The 23,300-nt window shown below is 35.8% G+C and overlaps 2 protein-coding genes and 1 pseudogene across 4 annotated transcripts in view; 2 read left to right on the top strand and 1 right to left on the bottom strand.

Annotated features, from left to right (window-relative positions):
• Positions 1-23,300, bottom strand: part of LOC136782968 (general transcription and DNA repair factor IIH helicase/translocase subunit XPB-like) — a 588,849-nt pseudogene that overhangs the window by 117,856 nt on the left and 447,693 nt on the right.
• Positions 1-23,300, top strand: part of Kua (Plasmanylethanolamine desaturase Kua) — a 157,254-nt gene that overhangs the window by 115,372 nt on the left and 18,582 nt on the right. The gene's annotated exons all lie outside the window — the stretch shown is intronic.
• On the top strand, positions 15,826-16,591 carry LOC136782940 (uncharacterized). Its single transcript, XM_066742720.1, has one exon. It carries the CDS (start codon positions 15,833-15,835, stop codon positions 16,589-16,591), a length of 759 nt encoding a protein of 252 aa, XP_066598817.1. The 5' UTR covers positions 15,826-15,832.

Genomic DNA, 23,300 nt, shown 5'->3' on the forward strand with positions numbered 1-23,300 from the left:
TTAAAATATAACAATTACTTTGTTGAGTCTCTCTTTCCAGATGTACTTCAAACGTTATTGAAATACCCTGTTATTTAAGAATGCAGGTTATTTCAGATAAAACAGACAAGGATTATCTTGTTACATTCACTCATAATTAAGACACACGGTAGTGTCTCAACAGCTATAAACATAAACATTTTCATGTAAAGTAAGTACATTGTAAAAAGAATTTGTTTAATTAAAACAAAGTTATATATAGGCATTATTTCATAGTTTGCAGTTTGATGCCAACCAGTGCCAAATGCTATAACAATTCTTGGAAATACCCTGTCATTGGAGAATGCAGATTAACGAAGGTTGTAAATGAAACAGAGAAGGATGAGGTTTAAACATATGCTAAACATCCAGGTATGGAAATCAATAATAAAATTCATGTTTAAATTTTTCTTTCTTTAAACTCATATGGATTTCAACTGTCCAATAGGTTATATCATATATAGAAACAATTTTCCAGTACACAATAAATCTTTCTTATTACTACGATTAAAGAAAAGCAGATAAATATTTTCTAATCGTTATTTAATATTAAATTATAATATAAAATAGTATTAAAACCAAATATTTACCTACGCTTCCCCAATCAAAATAGAAAGAAATTATTATTATTACCAAAAAAATTATTCAAATTTAATTTTTTATAAGAATAACATTGATTTTTATAATATAATATGTAATATATTTTTTGGTACTTAGTGAGATTTTATTTCAGATTGATATACAATAACGTGTTTATTGTGTCATTGTGCAGGGTTGAGCTGTAATATTTAATACAAGAAGTCAGAAATGATTCCAGTTTACCATAGAAAGAGCCATAATGCAAAGTTAATGTTGAGAGTTAAACCTAAGGAAAAGGTGGAGAAATTAAAAAATTTGGAAGCCAATTTTTAATAGCGAAAGGCTTGCAGGTGATTTTGGGCATAAACCCTTTGAAATATATAAGTTAATTAAATCATAATTATAATGATAACGTCATCTAGAAATGAAACAATGAAAAGAAGTCATCATTTTAATATTTTCCATGCAATAGAATTTACAGTGAATAACTTTGCGAAACTGAAAGCAGTATATCCATAAAAGAGTGGCTTCCATTGTATAAATTGGTGTATTTCCTAGTTTATATTAATGAAAGGAAAATATAAATAGTACTAGTGTGCTGGAGAAAGTGCCATAATTCAAAGTTGATGTTGACGGTAACAGCTAAGAAAATGATGAATAATATGAGAGCTAATTTATAAGAAAATCCTTGAGAGTGAAGTGCTTGCAGGTGATTTTAGGCATACAACTTTGGAATTAGAAATCACATAGTTCATGAAAATTATAATAAATTTATGTAGATGTGTAAATATGAAAAGAATTCATGATTGCAATATTTTACATGTGATCAGGCATATGGTGAATAAAATTAGGAAACTGAAAGCTGTATATTTAATAAAGAGAGGCATCCATTGTGTTGTGGTTCAATCGCTGATTCACGACAAACTTGAAATTCATTTGTATAATAAGATTTATTGAGATTTGTTTACAATGTTTCTTCTTTATACAAGTTGATAACCAGAGCTATGAGCTAGTTAATAGTATACTTAAGAGGCAAAGGATTGCCTAGAGAAGTCTAAGAGGCAGGAGGACTGAAGGTCCTAAAATATTCGACTGGTTCCTCTTAGCTGTTGACTCGAACTGATTTTTGGGGCTGCACGTTTGGGGCTCTTACCCTCAAAGTGCAGCGTCAAACATTACCTTATATGGTAACATTTGCGGGTCCCAGTGGTCAAATGCGTCATTGTTCTAGAACATTCGACTGCCGTCGAAGTGCATTTGCCACGTGTCGGGACTTAGCCTTGGCGACAGTGTGAACGAGCTGCGTCTGGCGCTTCGTATTACACTTAGGAATTTTTCGCTTTTAGGAGTATTTCTCCTTTACAATGAGGCTATTGATATTTTAATATAATTATGATAGATTTAGATTTATTAATTATGTCCTCAAATGATAATAATATTAATAATATTAATTATATAATGCTTATTGTAGCAATGAGTTATGTATGTTTATTCTATGTACATAACACATTGTATAAATTGGTGTATTTTCTAGTTTATACTAATGAAAGGAAAATATAAATGGCACTAGTGTGCTGGAGAAAGTGCCATAATTCAAAGTTGATGTTGAGGGTAACAGCTAAAAAAGTGATGGATAAATATGAGTTAATTTATAAGAAAATCCTTGAGAGTGAAGTGCCTGCAGGTGATATTGGGCACACAACTTTGGAATTAGAAATAACATAGTTGATGAAAATTATAATAAAACCATGTAAATGTGTAAATATGAAAGGAATTCATAATTTCAATATTTCATATGTAATAGAACATACAGTGTGTAACTTCAAGAAACTGAAAGCAGTATACCTAAAAAACATAAACTTCCATTGCATTAATTGGTATATATTTTACAGTTTGTATTAATGAAAAGAATATATAAATGTCACTAGTTTACCAGGGAAAGAGCCATAATGCAAAGATGATAGTGAGAGTAACACCTAAGAAAAAAGTGGATTTAAAGGTAAAATTAGAAACAAATTTTTGAAAGCGAAAGGCTTTAATGTGATATTGGGTATAAGATGTTGAAAATATAACTCAAACAGTCATTGAATCCTATGTTAAATGCCTCTAAAAGTGTAATTATGATAAAAACACATCATTGTAATATTTTGTATTATATTTAATAGATTAATAAATTAATATCTCGAATTGAAGCTTTACATTATGGAACGATGAGAACATTGGAAAATGTTTTATTAGATTGAATTAGTTAAAACAATTTTTAGTTTTAATTCCTATATTCTTACAAAACGTTATAAGATCCCACAAAAAAAAGCTTTGCTTGTAAAAAAAGGACGGCAAGTACATAAGTCGCATCTAGTATGATTAATATATAGTAATATAAAATATTTTAATTAAAAAAAATAATGAAATCCAAATGTTAGGCAAGTATAAATTTTTTCCATGGCGAAAATTGAAATTTGGAAAAAAGTAAATAGTAATACAAAATTTACTTGCCGGGCCCGTAATATTCATGTGTAAGTCGCTATCTTGCAATATAAGCATTGCTTCTCGTAAGTTAAAAACGTGGCTATTTAATACGATTGCATACAACGTGCCTGCCAAGAAATTTTTGTATTACTATTTACTTTTTTCCAAATTTCAATTTTCGCCATTGAAAAAATTTATACTTGCCTAACATTTAGATTTCACTATTTTTTTTAATTAAAATATTTTATATTACTATATAGTAATCATACTAGATACGACTTATGTACTTGCCGTCCTTTTTTTACAAGCAAAGCTTGTTTTTTGTGGGATGCCTTTATACATGATTTTCAGCATATTCATTTATAAGCATTGACTTATTTAAATCAATAATAAATTAAGGAAATGCGTATTTGACATATAATAATTATTTTAACTACAATTTCATCGTTATATTTCGCTTATTTCCGTAAAAGCTGCATTTCATTAATTTATTATTGATTTTAGTAAGTCAATGGTCATTAAAAAAAAAATTTAATCTTAAAAAAAAGTACTCGGCAGGAGTCGAACCAGGACCCACGAATCGCCACGCGGTTACCTTACCGCCTAGACCACGAGGCTTCTTCGGTGCACCGTAAACAAAAAGTCTTCTTAAAGACTTGAAATTTTCTTTTGAAGCGTATAAATAAACGAGCAACCGACAGCTTTATTCATTATTATTCTGTCATAATGGTACAAAAATTAAAGAATAATTATATATTGAATAGTTTTCAAAAGCTTTTCCAATAGCCAAGGACAAAGATAAATAATCAACGCTCGTAGTTTCCGTTCTAGGATATTGGAAAAGCTTTTGAAAACTATTGAATATATAATTATTTTTTAATTTTTGTACCATTATGACAGAATAATAATGAATAAAGCTGTCGGTTGCTCGTTTATTTATACGCTTCAAAAGAAAATTTCAAGTCTTTAAGAAGACTTTTTGTTTACGGTGCACCGAAGAAGCCTCGTGGTCTAGGCGGTAAGGTAACCGCGTGGCGATTCGTGGGTCCGGGTTCGATTCCTGCCGAGCATTTTTTTTTTTAAGGTTAAATTTTTTTTTAATGACCATTGACTTACTAAAATCAATAATAAATTAATGAAATGCAGCTTTTACGAAAATAAGCGAAATATAACGATGAAATTGTAGTTAAAATAATTATTATATATCAAATACGCATTTCCTTAATTTATTATTGATTTAAATAAGTCAATGCTTATAAATAAATATGCTGAAAAAATCATGTATAAATGCAATGGGCTGCAAATGTAAATGACATCGAATATTGGTAGATTTTCGGCAATGCAAAACGGAAAGATTTTGCCTCGAATCTTCTGATAGACGCTAACAGCGAGAAAGACAGAGAGGTCCGAGAGAGTATCTCCGCTCTCTGTTTAATTCGAGGATAGCCGAAAGCGAGCGAATCCAGTCGTCACGTGTACGGACGTTTCTACTTGTGTTCGTTACCATCGAGCAGCGGTAGAAGTAGGGATGGTTCAGGCAAACGAGCCTGTATCTGTAGTTGTAAGTGGAGGGGGAAATTCGGCAGACCGACAGTCTACTTTCTGACAACACTGGTACATACACGGAAAATCGCGAGAGCAAAGGAGGTCCGATCCGGCCGGAGTCGTCTAAGGGAGAGAGTCCTCGCGATTTGTTGCCTAATCGATCCTAGATCCCGACACGTGCTGCCGCAGGCGATGCACTCACGGAATTAGGCCAGTGGGCTACGCGACGGTAACCCAATTACCGATCATGCCCTCCTAACCTTACCGCAAAATAACAAAAATCTATGACGGGGGAATATCCAGTCACAACACCCCCTCCCTTAAGAGAGACCCGTCTCCAAGGGACGAGGGCGACAAAACAGGAACAACAGAAAAATGATCAAGGAGAAATTCAGCCAATCTGGAGCACTAGAAGACACCCTGAAGTTCTCTTTCCGGTCATGTGGGTGCAAGCCAGTTAGTCGACATCCTCAGCAAAAGGTGCTTCCTGGCAACCGTGTCCTCTGTCAATCCTTCGATTGAAAGAACGCTCTCGATTCTGGACTATCATTCCTCGCTCTTCGGTGTACTTCGCAGCTGTCTTTCTTCCACAGAAGGGATCCATCAACAGATGAGGTGTAAATGACTCGCACTCTGTCCACGTCCTCGCATACCTGTTGCTGATGAACTGGATACCCTGAATGATGTCTTATGCGCGTAAAGAAACGGGGAATACGATCAGTAGTTGGTAGGACGATTCTACCCACGGGTAATGACCAATTCTAATGAGGAAGAAAGGAAAATCAATTATTAACATGCGGGGAGGGGATTTCTGCTAAGTAACAAATAAAACCAAAGCTTTAGCAAGAATGGAGTATAATTAAAACAGCTCAAAGTCCAATACAGGGTAAAACGTTAACGCCGCACTTCCTTGAAAGGGGTGAATCCTAAGACCATCCTAAGCAAAACGACGTTAGCCGTTTTTAAATCAAACCCATGGTTAAGGAGAGGTAAAAGTTTACATTTTGCATGCAACTATGAATCACCATTATGAATTTAGTAGTATTGGTATGTACGTGTGACAAGTGCAAGTATTAGAGAGAAGCTGCTGCTATGACGAATCACTCTCCTCTTTTATTGATTTTTTCGGATTCGTTGAGAAGTTGCTGCCGGTTAGCTGTTTTGCTTTTTTATTGATTAGCTGGAAATTTTGAGATTTAATTCACGTTCTCGCGCAGAAACTAATGCATACGCGCAATTTACCTACGGAGAATCTTGGTTAACTATTATTGTGTGCGTCCCCTTACCATTCAATTTCCGATGCCAAATAATTAATGGGCAAATCGAGAGAATGTAAATTAAATTCTATGAGGATTGAACACTTTAAACCAAGACTATACTCCAGTCAATGAGCGCTCAGTTGTGCTTATCTGTCGATCATTGACTGTAAGCGAGAAAAAGAAGCTATAGCCGAATAGTCGCGTCGTTGACGGTTAGCCTAATAAATGAAAATATTGCGTAATCAAATGTTTATTTGCCTGATTTTATGGAGCAACTTCAAGGATGGGCAGCATTGTAAAAGTGCTCCATATGGCCACCTTCAGCATCGATGTACGCCCTTGCTCGTCGGAGAAGATTTGCTTGGACAGTGGCTACCATCTCAGGCGTGATCTCCGTGATAGCCACATCCTATCGCGCTGCTAGTTCTTCCTGATCCCGCATTAGATGTCTTCCCGTGTAGACCTTTTCTTTCAAGGCCCCCCAAAAGAAGAAATCTAATGGATTCAGATCAGGAGATCTAGCAGGCCAAGGGATGGGACCACCACGGCCGATCCATTTGCCGGGAAACTTGCGGTGCAACACGCCTTTCGCAGTGGCCGCATTATGCGGAGCTGCTCCGTCGTGCTGGAACCACATTTTCTGCCGAATTTCTGGAGGAACATCTTCCAGAAGGTCTAGAAGCTGATTCTCTAGAAATTCGGCATAAATGTCTCCCGTCAATCGAGATGGTAGGATGCACGGTCCAATCTGTAAACAATTCACAATGAACTTTAGTTGCAAGCATTATTAGCATTTAAGAAACGTGAATAAGTGTTAGAAACTTACCAAATATTTCCCGACGATGCCTGGCCAGAAATTTATTGACCATTTAAATTAAGATTTCTGTTCTCTTATTACAAATGGGTTACTCTCGTCCTAGTAGTGGTCGATTAGCATGTTTATAACACCATTTTTGTCAAACATGCTTTCGTCAGAGAATAAAATACAATTTATGAAAAAGTTATCCTCTCCATGTTTTACGAGAAGCCAGTGGCAGAACCTCAAACGGCTCCCATAATCTCTGGACAATAATTCTTGTACACTCGTGTATTTGTAGGGGTGCATCGATTCACCATGGAGCACTCGCAGCACCGTGGTGTGATTATTACCTAAATCCCTGGCTACGACTGGTTTGCTGGTCCGCGGCCTCTCCCGGAACTCACACAGCACTTTCCTCGAAAGCAGGAACGCGTAATGTTCTCTCCTCCCATTATCACTGTAGGTTAGCGCCAAACTGCCCGTGTCCCGTAGACTTTGCACAACCTTCTTTATTATGTTTTTGTCCGGAAGTCTACGAATGGGAAACTTCTCCACGTATACTCTCGCGGCCAGAGTTGCAGAAGCATTATTTTAACAATACAGCTGAAGCATATTGCAATATTCGTTACTACAGTAACTCATTTTTCACTGATTTTAGGGTTTAAAAAATGGAAAAAACGATGCACTTATGTTGGCAAATTGATAATAGTTGTTTCAGTTGCTAATAACAACCACTCCCGTTTTTTTATTGCAAAGTGCTATTTTCGCACTGCTAGGCGTTTTTATTAGCAACTGAAACAACTATTATATCAAATTGCCGACATAAGGGCACCGTTTTTTCCGTTTTATCAGCCCTAAAATCAGTGAAAAATGAGTTATAGAAATGTCGAATATTACAACATGCTTCAGCTGCATTGTTAGAATAATGCTTCTGCAACTCTGGCCGCGAGAGTGTATGTGGAGAAGTTTCCCATTCGTAGACTTCCGGAAAAAACATAATAAAGAAGGTTGTGCAAAGTCTACGGGACACGGGCAGTTTGGCGCTAACCTACAGTGATAATGGGAGGAGAGAACATCACGCAGAGAACATCACGCGTTCCTGCTTTCGAGGAAAGTGCTGTGTGAGTTCCGGGAGAGGCCGCGGACCAGCAAACCAGTCGTAGCCAGGCATTTAGGCAATAATCACACCACGGTGCTGCGAGTGCTCCATGGTGAATCGATGCACCCCTACAAATACACGACTGTACAAGAATTATTGTCCAGAGATTATGGGAGCCGTTTGCAGTTCTGCCACTGGCTTCTCGTAAAACATGGAGAGGATAACTTTTTCATAAATTGTATCTTATTCTCTGACGAGAGCATGTTTAACAAAAATGGTGTTATAAACATGCTAATCGACTACTACTAGGACGAGAGTAACCCATTTGTAATAAGAGAACAGAAATCTTAATTTATATGGTCAATAAATTTTTGGGCAGGCATCGTCGGGAAATATTTGGTAAGTTTCTAACACTTATTCACGTTTCTTAAATGCTAATAATGCTTGCAACTAAAGTTCATTGTGAATTGTTTACAGATTGGACCGTGCATCCTACCATCGCGATTGACGGGAGATATTTATGTCGAATTTCTAGAGAATCAGCTTCCAGACCTTCTGGAAGATGTTCCTCCAGAAATTCGGCAGAAAATGTGGTTCCAGCACGACGGAGCAGCTCCGCATAATGCGGCCACTGCGAAAGGCGTGTTGCACCGCAAGTTTCCCGGCAAATAGATCGGCCGTGGTGGTCCCATCCCTTGGCCTGCTAGATCTCCTGATCTGAATCCATTAGATTTCTTCTTTTGGGGGGCCTTGAAAGAAAAGGTTTACACGGGAAGACATCTAATGCGGGATCAGGAAGAACTAGCAGCGCGATTGGATGTGGCTATCACGGAGATCACGCCTGAGATTTTAGCCACTGTCCAAGCAAATCTTCTCCGACGAGCAAGGGCGTACATCGATGCTGAAGGTGGCCATATGGAGCACATTTACAATGCTGCCCATCCTTGAAGTTGCTCCATAAAATCAGGTAAATAAACATTTGATTACGCAATATTTTCATTTATTAGGCTAACCGTCAACGACGCGACTATTCGGCTATAGCTTCTTTTTCTCGCTTACAGTCAATGATCGACAGATATGCACAACTGAGTGCTCATTGACTGGAGCATAGTCTTGGTTTAAAGTGTTCAATCCTCATAGAATTTAATTTACATTCTCCCGATTTGCCCATTAATTATTAGGCATCGGAAATTAAATGGTAAGGGGACGCACACAATAAAAGTTAACCAAGATTCGCCAAGGTAAATTGCGCGTACGCGTTAGTTTCTGCGCGAGAACGCGAATTAAATCTCAAAATTTCCAGCTAATCAATAAAAAAGCAAAACAGCTAACCGGCAGCAACTTCTCAACGAATCCGAAAAAATCAATAAAAGGGGAGAGTGAAACGTCATAGCAGCAACTTCTCTCTTATACTTGAACTTGCCACACGTACATACCAATACTACTGCAATCATATGTAGAATCAATAATTGCATACAAAATTTAATCTTTAATATCTCCTTAACCAGTCGCTAGATTTTAAAACGGCCATCTGCGTTTTCCTTAGAAAAGTCTCAGGAATAACTCTTTTAAAGAAGTGCGGCGTTAACGTTCCAGCCTGTATAATAATAGAATAATAATAATGATGATAATAATAATAATAAAACTTATCACAGCTTGATCAAACTAAGTCTATCCACACGCGAGGAAAAAAAGTTAATTGGAACATCATCTGTGAACAAAAACAATATTTATTATTATTATTATTAAAAAATAGCTTTTATTTTCACAATTTAATTAATTAATTAATTTTATAAGAGTCTAAACTTTTAACAATTCTTACCAGTAACCATAGATCATTTTCACAATCTATGCTATTATGCCCACAATCTTCACAAATGCTGCACCAAATCGGAGCAGGGCAAGTTATGGCCAGATGTCCATAATCACTGCATCTTCGACACCATTAGAATGGTGTCAAATCTACAACAGGCTCTGTTTGTGTAGCCATGGTCCGTGTCTATAAAGAAATAAAAAAATATTACTCTCTATTTTTTCAATTGAAATAATAATTTACATACAGTTTGTGGACATTCCTGATGTATGTGCATCACCTCCTCCTCTTTTTCATCCTCCTCCATATCCGTATCCTCCAATAACAGATTAATCCTCGCTTCCATCTCCAGGTCTCTCCTGACCTCGGAAAGCAGCTGATAAACGTCATTATTTTCCGGATCATCATCACCATCCTCATCGAACAAAATATCCGAATCACTATCACTCACTAAATCAATGACTGGAATATCATTCTCTTCAGTATCCATTCGGTTGTTGTTGCTGTTGTTTGGAACACCCATTATAATTTCTATTTTTTAACTAAGTCACTGACAACAGACTGTATTGAGTGAACTTGGTAGACTGAGAAATTAGATTAAAAAGATTATCACCTTTTCTCCAACTCAAGTAAATGATTTGCTGTTACAACAGAACATGCAAAGAAGACGTATTATCTTTTTTTCACTCTCTACTCTTGAAAGAGTTAAATGAAGATCTTTCAAATATAACACATACATTTTATTTTTCGAGGTAAAATGAGTTTATTATCAAGGTTGTGATGATACATCGTGTGAACTCTGTAGAAATTGCATACAATCGGTAAAAATCAGAATTCTGGAGAAAATTGAGATGTGCATACATCGCTATGTCTTATTTACATGAAGATCTTTTCAATATGACTCGTGGATTTTATGTCTTGAGGTAAAATCTTTGTAGATTTTCAAGGGTTTAGATTGGCTGACATATTTTTCATAGTGAAAGAATTTGCAGTTGTACGAAAGAAATAAGTGCAACATATCCTATTTTCTCCACCATTCCAGTACGCTTGGCTTAATGATTGGGAGAGAAAGCAATCATAGTAAGTGAGATTTGTTAATATTATAAAGATTGATTGATTGATTGATTTTTATCTAATAAAATACATTTTACAGTTGGCTGTATTTAAATTATCATAGTCTACAATGGACGGATGGATATTCACTCTATTACAAACATAAGCTACTAATTAAAAAATATCCTACATGTTATGAGGACAAGGACAAAATTTTTGTGAGAGATGAAAAAAATGAAATGATTAAAAAAAATATCTGATTTAGAAATTAACAATATGGATGAATATAATTGGAGTTAATTTAAATTAAAAAATAGTATGTATTAATCACAGTTACCTGTTTGAATGAATCATAATCGTATATGTGCAATGAGAAATGTATATTACATGCAATTTATGTATAATAAATTTTATAAATAAAAAAAAAGATTGAAAACTTTGTTTATATCAATTAAATATTTTTCAACTATAAATCAGTTTAGATGAATTTCTATTAAAACATTTCCATCACATGTGTAAAATGAAGACTAAGCATATATCAGGTTTCATTCTCATCTTATTTATATAAAAATGTGCACGTTTGATAATAAATTTCTTTATCATTTAACACTTTGTTACAAGATAGTTATCCAACGTTCTTGTGCTTATCCGTTTTAAATTTTCTTTTTTTCGGAAATTATCGAAGTTCAAAATGAATAACACTCTTCAGAAGACGTTCAGTTTGGTGAAAACTAAGATTGATTATCGTGCGTGGGTCATCGAGTGCCGCGATCGCATTCAGCAATTGAGAAATACTAAACAGAATGCACTTCCCGGTACGCGACAAAAGCATTTTACCGAAATCGCACGTATCAAATGTCTCCTCCACCGAGCAACAAGGGATGAAAGTTCAATAAAATTCGGTGGTGGTGGTGGTAGCAATGTTGCTACTGTTGCGGTTGTTGATAAACTTATTTGGGAGAATCTTGATTCAGCATTTAAAAACCGAATATGTAGCGGTATGGTAGTTAACAGTAATTATATTGATCCTCGTGAGTTTTTATTAAGTGCGGAAGAACTGCAAACTCATATAAACACGTTATTAAATAGTGTTAATTGTATTAAGGTAAACTGTTTATTTAATGGACAATTTGTATGCAAAGGGAATAGCGATGAAAAGCATATTAGTACGAAAAATAGTACCTTATATAAGACTGATGACTTTAGTGAATGGTACAAGTCCAATCTCGTAGAAGTAATTTTGCATAGACTTAGTGAATTCCAAGAACGTGATAGTGGATGGGCATTGGAGAAAATTTACAGTTTAATTGTAAACATGAACCATTACAGCCCCCTGCAAGAAGGATGTCAAATTCAGCTACCATCTTCTATCATGTGCAAAAAAGCTGTGATAAATGTAAAAACAAGTGATAATGCTTGTTTTACATGGTCTGTGACTGCATCGTTGTATCCCGCACAACCACCTGCTGTGGTCAGTCGATCATCCTCTTGTCCTGATTTTAGATCTGTTTTAAAGGTTGGAAGCATAACGTTTCCCACTACTCTAAATCAGATACCGAAATTTGAAGTTGATAATAATGTTTCGGTCAATATCTTCACCTTGGAGGAGCAGGATAATCATCAGGGAAGAGGAAGAGTAAACGTCGCACCTCTATAATTAACTAAGAAAAAGAAAGATCGACATGTCAACCTTTTAATGATCACAGATGAAGAGGGGACTGCACATTTCATGTGTATAACAAGCCTTTCCACATTATTACATTCACAGCTTACGAAGAGAGGACACGTTCACCATATTTGTGATCGGTATATAATGATTGAACTACCAAATATTAGCACAATTATTTTACTACAAATATTAAAGTACAGTTATTTTAATATACAGGGTGTAACGAAACGACCGCCTTTTCTCGTAACTGGAGGTTCAGGGTGACCATCCAAATGCACGTGTAAAATTTTGTTCGAATCGTTCAAGGGGTTTAAAAGTTATTTCCATTTAAAACTCACCCTTTTCCGGTCCTTTTCGAACGACTTTAACTGTGCATAATAAAGTGGAGAAAGTGAAAAAACAATTGACGAACACCCCACTAGAATGTAAAAATTATCGATCGCGCGCGATAATACATTTGCTATTTATTTCATTAATTTGGCTATTAGATTAATTTTAAAAATAGCAAAATCCTTTTCATTACAATTCCAAATCAATTTAATACAAGTATCATTGACTGAATTGATGGAAAGAGGGAGAAGATAGAATGAAAAGGAAAGTATCAAAAGCTAAAATGTCACGCGACTGCACTGATAATTTAATAGGAAACACATCAAGGCATTTTCTTTCTACAAACGAAGGTAAAAAGAATTATTTAAAATCAAATCATTGATGATAGAAAAAATTAAACTTACCCATTATTGTTCTCCAAGTTCCTTTACACCGAAGTTTTTGAAAAAGCTTCAAACTGGCTCCTCGATAATTTCCAGAATGCACACTTTCATTGATTTTGCATTTAAGAACTCGCGAATTTAAGCAAATTAGGTGTTAACCTACGTTTCTTCAAAACACCGGTTAATTTGACACTTTTTGAACTGTTTGAAGTAGGCTGAAAAGAGAGACACAGAGAGATAGAATAATCAATAATTCGTTTCGACCACTCTTAATCACCCTACTTCAAACAGTTCAAAAGTGTCAAATTCTCCAGTGTTTTGAAGAAACGTAGGTTAATACCTAATTTGTTTAAATTCACAAGTGTTTAAATGCAAAATCAGTGTTAGTGTGCTTTCTGGAAATCATCGAGGAACCAGTTTGAAGCTTTTTCAAAAACTTCGATTTAAAGGAACTTGCAGAACAATTAATGGGTGAGTTTAGTTTTCTCCTTCATCAATGTATTGATTTTGAATCATTCCCTTTAGCTTCGTTAGTAGAAAGAGAATGCCCTCATGCATTGTCTATTAAGTTATCATTGCGCTCGCGCGATATCTTAGCTTTTGATACTTTCCTTTACATTGCGTCAACTCGCTCTTTCCATCAAATCAGTCAATGATGCTTGTACTGAATTGAATTGGAATTGTAATATAAAGGATTTTGTTATTTTTAAAATTAATCTAATAGCCAGATTAAAGAATTAAATAGCAAAAGTATTACCGCACGCGATCGATAATTTTTACATTCTAGCTGGGTGCTCATCAATTGTTTTTCACTTTCTCCACTTTCCATTATGCAGTTAAAGTCGTTCGAAAAGGACTGAAAAAGGGTGATTTTTAAATAGAAATAACTTTTAAACCTCTTGAACGATTCGAACGAAATTTTACACGTGCACTCAGTTTGTCACCCCGAACCTCCAGTTACGAGAAAAGGCAGTCGTTTCGTTACACCCTGTATATTCTAATATTTATTTTAGGTGTCTACACTATTTTCACACAGTGGAGAAGTTAAAGTTGCACGAGCATGATTGTGAGCAGCTCAATGATAACCTGCGTGTTGTACTACCTAGCGAAGTTGAAGACCGTTGGCAATCATTTAAGAACGTTAAGAATTGTGAATGAGTGCCGTTTGTCATATATGCAGACCCTGAGTGTATATTGAAGAAGACTGACCAATCTGATGATAACAGTAATAGTAATAGTTATCAAAAACATGTACCATTTAGTGTAGGGTATTATATAAAAAGTTCTCGTGATTCATCGTTCTCAAGTTACAATTCATATCGAGGTACTGACTGCATCGAGTGGTTTGTACGTGAACTTGAGAGCGTTGCACTAATTGTAAGCTATAGGTTAAAGACCATAGTACTTATGTCAATCCTTAGTGTCAGCGAAAGCTTGAGGCACTATAGTGACCCCAACTGTCATATATGCAAAAAGCCGTTTCTTCCAAATCAACTTCGAATTCGCGATCACGATCACTTAACGGGTAAATACAGAGGACCGGCACATAATAATTGCATTTTAAACTTTAAAGACTCGCATGTTATTCCAATAATTTAACATAATTTGTCCGGCTACGATTCACATTTTATTTTCGAAGCGATCGCGAATTTGTTGGAGGGATCTGTACATCTGCTACCTGCACATAAGGAAAAATACATTTCATTTAGTAAATTTCTTCGTCATTATAATATTCATCTGAGATTTATCGATACATTTAAATTTATGGAATCAAGTTTAGATAAACTGAGCTCATATTTGGAGGAATCTCAGCTAAAAAACTTAGTTTCACAGTTTCCTGGTTTAACGGAAGAACAATATAGCATGCTTACAAGGAAAGGTATTTTTCCTTATGATTACATAGATAGTATAAGTCGTTTGGGGGAAACAACTTTACTACCACGAGAGTTGTTTTACAACAGATTGTCTGATAGTCATATAACTGAAGAAGCATATAATCATGCTAAAGATGTATGGATCAAATTCAAAATCCGAACACTTGGGGAGTACAGTGATTTATATTTAAAGACTGATGTTTTATTGTTGGCAGACATTTTCGAGAATTTCCGTGATAGCTGTATGGTAAATTATAATTTGGATCCTGCTCATTATTATACGCTTCCAGGCTTCATCTGGGATGCGTTGCTTAAGCATACAGGAAATAAACTGGAGCTTTTCACAGATGTAGATATGTTACTTTTTATTGAACGTGGTATACGCGGTGGTTTGAGCCAGTGTTCCCATCGCTATGAAAAAGCCAACAATCGATACATGCAGAATTTTGATCCAGCTGAACCAAGCAAATATTTAATGTACTACGATGTAAATAATTTGTGTGGTTGGGCAATGTGTCAACCTCTACCTACACATGGATTCCGATGGATCGAAAATGTTGATAAATTTGATATTAATAGTGTACCTGAAGATTCATCCGTAGGTTACATTTTAGAGGTTTACTTGGAATATCCACGTGAGCTACACGACAAACATTCCGACCTACCGTTCTGTCAGTGCGTGAAAAGCCGCCAGGTTCACGTCAGGAGAAACTGCTTGCAACTCTAAACGATAAGATACGTTACGTTATACACTATCGTGTAATACAGCAATGTATATGTAACGGTATTAGATTAACGCGAATACACAGAGGTTTAGAGTTTCAGCAGTCCACCTGGCTACGCGAATACATTGAGCTAAACACACGTTTACGTACAGAATCGAAAAACGATTTTGAAAAGAATCTCTTTAAGTTAATGAACAACGCAGTATTCGGTAAAAGTATGGAAAACGTAAGGAATAGAATTTATGTGAAGCTCGCTACCAAGTGGGAGGGAAGATACGGGGCAGAAGCATTGACTTCTAAACCAAATTTTCACAGTCGCACAATATTCAATGAGAATTTGATTGCAATACAATTATCGAAATTATCCGCGAAATTTGATAAACCGGTGTACGTAGGCATGAGTATTTTAGATATCTCTAAGACTTGTTTGTATGATTTTCATTACGATTATATGTTTCCTACATTTGGTAGCAAATGTAGAGCTTTGTATACTGACACGGACAGTCTGATATACAGTATCCAATGTGATGATGTTTATTCTGTCATGAAAAATGATATTACGAAATTTGATACTAGCGATTATCCTTCTGATAATCAATTCGGCTTACCATTGGCTAATAAAAAGGTTCCAGGATTAATGAAGGATGAAAATAATGGTAAGATCATGACGGAGTTCATTGGACTGAGATCAAAAATGTATACATTTAAAGTACAGGGTTGTACAAAAATTATCAAAAAAGCTAAAGATGTCAAAGGTTATGTTGTTGATAGAAGCACAACTTTTGATGATTACAAGGATTGTTTGAATAATTTCAATGTACAATCCCGCAATCAAAATTCAATTAGATCTAAATTACATAAAGTTTTCGCAATTACACAGAAAAAAATTGCTCTCAGTCCGCATGATGATAAGCGTTTTGTCACACCTGGTACTGTAGCCACTCTACCTTGGGGTCATTATAGACTAAAAGAATAATTGTGTATTTATTATATTATATAAAAAAACATGTTTTTCCTATTTATTTTAAATACAAGAATATTTCTATTACATAAATGATCATGAAACATTGTTCTTATTTATCCACGAATTATGCGTTTTATCCATACCTAACCATTTTACATAAACCTTGTTCCTTTTCTTACGCAACACTTTTTTTACCAGGTATACATTAGGATTAGCTGTTTTTAGGAGCTCATATTCATAAAATCCTCCATATATATCTTTACCATGAAAATCTTTATGTAAATATGTGGCCGGATTTGTCCTTTGCGCTTTTGTAACTTGAAATATTTCAATAGTCCAGTTCGCTGTGTACCCTTTAGCAAACACGTTCTTGTATTTGCTGATTCGCACAAAATCACCGACCTTGAACTTAGAACGTCCAACGATCTTAATTGTGTTGTATACAGTCGCGAGTAGCTGCTCAGCATGCTCAGGTTTCACATCAGCTGGACGCATTCTTATAGTACGATGCTTCCGTGTGTTATAATCATCCACAAGCTGTTGAAGCATATTTCGCCATTTGTAACTACCGTTCAATGTAAATCTTTTCCACATTTCAGTTTTTAATGTTCGATTCCAACGCTCAACTATCGATGCTTTTAACGTGCTGTACGTAGAGTAATGATTTATACCCCGTTTCTTCATAAGCAGTTTGAAATCGCTGTTCTAAAACTCCATCCCGTTATCAGTTTGCAAATTTTTCGGACACCTACCACTTTTCAAGATTTTATCCATAGCTGCAGTTACTTCTTTAGCACTCTTGGTCTTCAGAGCTATTGCCCAACCGTATTTTGATAGAGTATCGATTACTGCAAGAATATAGTGATGACTAGTATCAACGTAGTAACGCATATCAACAAGGTCAGCCTGTCAGAGATCATCGAAACCACGTATTATAACTTTTCTTCGTAAAAAATTTCTTCTCGCAGGGACATGTAACTCTTGCACCAGTTGCTTCTTTTCTTCACTCACGATTTTCCCTGATTATCTTTTTACAACCTTTCCCTCAGACACATATAATTTCTGTTTCTTTTCATCACTCATGATTCTTTTTCTTTCGAAAGCAATTGATTATCATGAGTATAAAATGTATGATGCATCCTAAACATTCACTTCTTGGATCCATCATTAATCTTACTGATTGTTTGGAAAAGTTTTGCTTCAATCTCCTGTATTTTTTTATTTATTCTCTCTTCAATTTTTCCCTCCAATTTACATAAACTGTATTGCAAGAACTTTATATTCACAGCACATGTATTATTATCAGAATCAATAGTCAAATTTACTACTTTTTTATTATTCAAATCCAATGCTCTTTTAGTCACATTTAATGTACCAATATTAAATTCCTTCCTTACGTTAAAACCACTACCAAATTTATTAATTGACATATTGACGTGTGGTACGCAACGGATGAAAATGTTAATAAATTGTACCCTTTTATAGAATAAGATCCTCTTCACGCAACTCTTCTATTATTGACTGTATTTCATTATGGTGGTTTGTATGACCTGCGGTGGTTGATGCAATTAAAAGTCGTAATCGATCAACTAATTCATTAGGATCGTTCCAATGTATATAGTTTGCAGGCTCATCAGTAACAAGCATAAATCCACTACCAGCTATCACTCGTTGTGATGGTACTTTATTGTAAATTAATGGTTGAATTATTTTCTTATACTTTGGACCCTTATTCCCTTGAACCTGTTGGTAACTATCATTTGCTCTTTTATATGATTTAGTTTGTTCAAGGATTTGCTTATATATGATCTTGTCATCAATCGTGTAGAGCTTTCTATCAGGCTCTTTCATAAAGATTAATTCAAAAAGACCTCTCGTACCAATATAGCCCTTTTTATCAATTAAAATATCACCTTCATGACTAATATCAAATGTACATCTTCCTATCACATATTGGTTCCTTTTATCTAATGTAACTCCGAAACCATGATCGATTTGATCTTTACAACGAAAAGAAACAACTGCATATAATGACGTTTAATAGGTGGAAAAGATCTCCAATCTATGGAATGATTCATTTGTTTTTTGAGCAATCCTAAGGTTTCCTGTCTTGATGTTGAATGTGATGATGCAGATTCTTGTCCAGGCTCTGAATGTAATGATGTAGATTCTTGCATTGATTTAATTGGTAATACTGATTTATGAAAAGTAGATTTTTCATCATCATCATCATAGATCATCAATGATTTATTTGTAAGAGTGCCGTCCTTGTTATGTAATTTCTTTTTTTTCTTGATAATATACTCATTGGGGGTTGAAGTATGATAACGATTCCGCTACTTGTCATGATTTATATCAATGTTTAAGTCATAAGATTCTTCACTGTTATTATCTCTTTGCATAACTAGTTTTTTCAGTGGATCGACTATTGGTTTAAAAGTTTCATTCAATCTATTTGCCACCATTGATCTCTTAATTTCAGTGCGCGATGTTTTTCACGAATCACCTCACTCGTTTCAGCAATCATCTTAAGTAGTGACTTTTCATCCATTTTTATTGTAAACATTTAATGGTTTAACAAGTCAATGTACTAGTTCAATCGATCTTTATAGCTGTTCAATCAACTAGTTTAGCAGTTCGACCGATCTATTTAGCGGTTCAATCGAGCTGCTTAGCGGTTCGACCGACCGGTTCAGCGGTTCGACCGATCGGTTTAGCGGTTCAACCGACCTGTTTAGCGTTTCAACCAACCTGTTTAGCGGTTCAAATGACCGGTTCAGCGGTTCGCCTGACAGGTTCAGCGGTTCGCCTGACCGGTTCAGCGGTTCGACCGACCGGTTCAGCGTTTCACCTGACCGGTTCAGCGGTTCAATCGACCTTTTTAGCGGTTCAATTGACCAGTTCAGCGGTTCAATCGACCGGTTTAGCGGTTCGACCAACCTGTTTAGCGATTCAATTGGCCCGTTTATCTTTATAACTGATTTGCTTAATAATGTAACCGGTCCGTTTGTATAATTAAAAGCTTTACACTGTTCAATTCTCTACGTTAAACTAACACTTTCCAGCACTGATATGTTGCTTTATGCTATTCGATAGTTGCATATTCATCGAAACCCTTCCGATATCGACCATTTTGCATACCACTGTCCTTATCAATTACTAAAAATCTATAATCTTCCTGCCAACACTTTGAACACAATTCGCAAAATTTTTCAAATGTCATATCAGTTTTTACATGATCTTTTTAAACATGCTTCAAGTTAGTCCCATCCTGCTTAAAAATGATTAACATATTTGCATTGTCACGAATCAGAGGTTTTGGAATCTTAGCATAGATCTGACAAAGATAGAAGCAATCGATGCTTGAGTGCCGACCCATTGAAAAGTAGTCTCTTATATTGTCCTGCTTATCATTTGCCACATCATCAAATATAAAGATTGAATTTTGTAATACATCTGTCACATTTATAACCTCACTATTATTTGAAAATTGATGATAACCAATTTCCTCCCTATCTGTCAATAGTTGTTCCAAGTAACGGTACTTTGGTTGCTGCAACGATTTCAAGTAAACATACAGGTTGTCAAATCTAGCACCGTGAGGACTCTCAATAGGACTTAGCAATACGTTTGTTTTCCCACAATTTGAGGGTCCGCAAACTATACAGCGTATAGTTGACGGTAGCAAAGATCCATGACGTTTCATATCACTAACGGCGGCAGTGTGATAATCGGTATTAGAGATATTGATACTTAATTGTTGCTTTACGAAATGCATTCTCGAACGAATGTGAGGTTAAATCGTAATTGCACGAGCTAAGTATAGACATGAAATCCGAGAATTCAATCAGTTTTCATTATGCCTGCATTTGTGCTGGATGTTACAAGTTTGGAGGAGTTAAGCAGTGATCAATTGGAATATGTACCGAAAATTGTACTTTTAAAGTACTTTTCACACATTATTGATAGATATTGGAATAAATTACCCAAGCACATTCGTGCAGATCCTGAGGTTAAAAAATATCGCTATTGTTTACAACATTTCAATCTACCTAATACTACTCATGCGGATGGACTACCACCGTTGATAAAAGATTGTTATACATGTCGTGCGTTGGATGTGGATTATTCCTCAATAAAACAATAAACAAACTACCGTTTGAACTTCATTTACCGTGATACAATTACTGTGGACCAGGAACTCGACTTCAAGAACGATTAGCACGCGGTGATCTAGGTGTGAATCAGCTGGACGAAGCCTGTATACAACACGATATCGCATATTCGCAATACAAAGACTTGTCGCAGCGTCATCAAGCTGATAAAGTGCTCGCAAAACGTGCACGTAAACGTATCATAGCTGGTGACGCAACCTTGGGTGAGCGTGCTGCAGCAACAGCTGTCTGGGCGTCTATGAACGGAAAGCGTAAACTTGGTTTAGAATTACAAACAGATATGGTGAGGAAAGCAGCAGTGAGAAAAACTGGAAATAGTGCTGTAAAAAAACGGAAAATTCTAGTGCCTAAAAAACGGGGCGGCTTGTTGCCTTTGCTCCCACTGCTAGGTGCGGTGGGAGCACCAGCAGGTGGAGCATCAGGTATAGCGAAAGCTGTAAACGATGCCAAAACTACGAAAAAACAGTTGGAAGAAATGCAGCGTCACAATCGTATGATAGAAGCAACTGCAAGAGGCGGACGGGGGCTGTATCTCGCACCGTACAAACGAAGCGGAGGAGGGGTAGCAAAAAAATCAATGTTAAAGAAGCGAACAAAAAAGTAACTGTACACGGTCTACCAAGATCTGGTGCTACAAGTAATATTCAATTATCTCACGTATGTCGTGATATACTAAATTTCCGTGGAGTCTTTATGCGTACAAGTCTACCGCTAAACGGTCCATTGTCTAATGAATGTGCAAACGTTAACCTTGATGATTCTAATGGTCCAGGCACTCACTGGGTTGCCTACGTTAAATGCAATAATCTTGTAAAGTAGTTCGATTCTTTTGGTAATCTGAAACCACCGACTGAACTTGGTCGGTACTTCGGTCCGCTTAGTACAGTTTATTACAATCATGACCAATATCAGTCGTATGATACGAGCATTTGTGGTCAGTTGTGTGTTAAATTTCTAAGAGAACAGACGAAATGTCTTTAACATTTACACTATCAGGACACGGTCATGTGTTGGAATCAAATTTTTTCCCACCGATGAATCTGGACGACGGTCACTATGAGCTAGGACTCGTAGATTTTCAAAGTTTCTACTCGATCGCCAATGTAGATGAGACGAATAATAATTTTTACTTTGGTAAAAATAAACTAATAACCATACCTACAGTCTGTTATGAGTTGAGTGCGATAAATGAATACTTGCGTATGTGGTTGGAGTTACCGTATGATGATAATGTTATTATTCTGCGTGCCAATAATAACACACTGAAAAGTGAAATAATGTGTAAATATTCTATTGATTTTACAAAAATTAATAATATTGGTTCTCTGCTAGGATTTTCGTCGGACCGCGTAATCCTACCAAACACTTGGGCTGAATCGGACGAACTTGTGAATATTTTAAAAGTAAATATTCTACGTATCGAATGTAACATTACCGCTGGTGCATATACGAACGGTAGACCACGACATGTCACCCACGAATTTTTTCCCAAGCGTTCCACCAGGCTAAAAAATCTCTGAAACACCGAAGAACGTCATTTACTTGCCAGTCATTGCAAGGGTAATCGATCGTTTTACATCACGCAATCTTGATCAAGACAATCGTCTTGTAAATTTTGGAAGTGAAGAGATCACCATACGGTTACACATTAGAAAATGTTGATTTACAAGAATATTAATGATTATAAACAATCATTAGTCGATGAACCAATCAGTCAATCAGCTGCAGTTGAATTGAATACACCATCATCATTATTACAGAGTAATATTGAAAATAATAAAATTGGAACTGGTAATAAGAAAGTGTTAACGAGAAAAAATATAGATTTTCTACACTCATTGTGTTTGACTGTGAAGAAAAAAAATCATGGATCCGTTGAACGTTACCGCACAGCCTGTATACGACAATCGCATAAGTAAATTGGAAATACACGCCTGTAATCCATATGCGAATTCATCATTGGGAAATAGTGATGAAATTCGTATACCTATACAACAACAAGATTTGATTCTTTTACCGAGCGGATGTTACCTCTATATAGACGGGAAACTGATTGAAGGTACTCGTACTGCTGATACACCTTTGTTGGATAAAGTTATATTCGACGCTAATTCTATAACATTTTTATTCGATGAAATTCGGTATGAATTGAATGGTATTGAAATCGATCGTTGTAAAAACGTCGGCATTACTACCAGTATTAAGAATCTCATATCCTTAAGCACTGAAGAGAGTATGAGTCTACGTCATTCTGGTTGGTTTATCGAGACTCAAGACCGTGAAAATGTCACTAACAATTTCAGCTTTTGCGTTACCCTGCATATGCTGTTAGGATTCTGCGAAGATTACAAACGTGTCATCATCAATACTCGCCATGAGCTTATTCTGAAACGAGCACGTAATGATATCAATTCAATATTTTCATCGAATAAGTTTACCGATTCAAGAATCGAACTGTACCGAGTGCAATGGAGAATACCTCATGTGACTTTGAATGAATTTACCAAACTACAATTTCTACGTATTATCGAGCAGAATAAAAACCT

The sequence above is a fragment of the Prorops nasuta genome, unplaced genomic scaffold (genome assembly GCF_024137725.1).
Source record: "Prorops nasuta isolate Cenicafe-Biocafe unplaced genomic scaffold, Cenicafe_Pnas_1.2 PNAS00031, whole genome shotgun sequence".
NCBI lineage: Eukaryota > Metazoa > Arthropoda > Insecta > Hymenoptera > Bethylidae > Prorops > Prorops nasuta.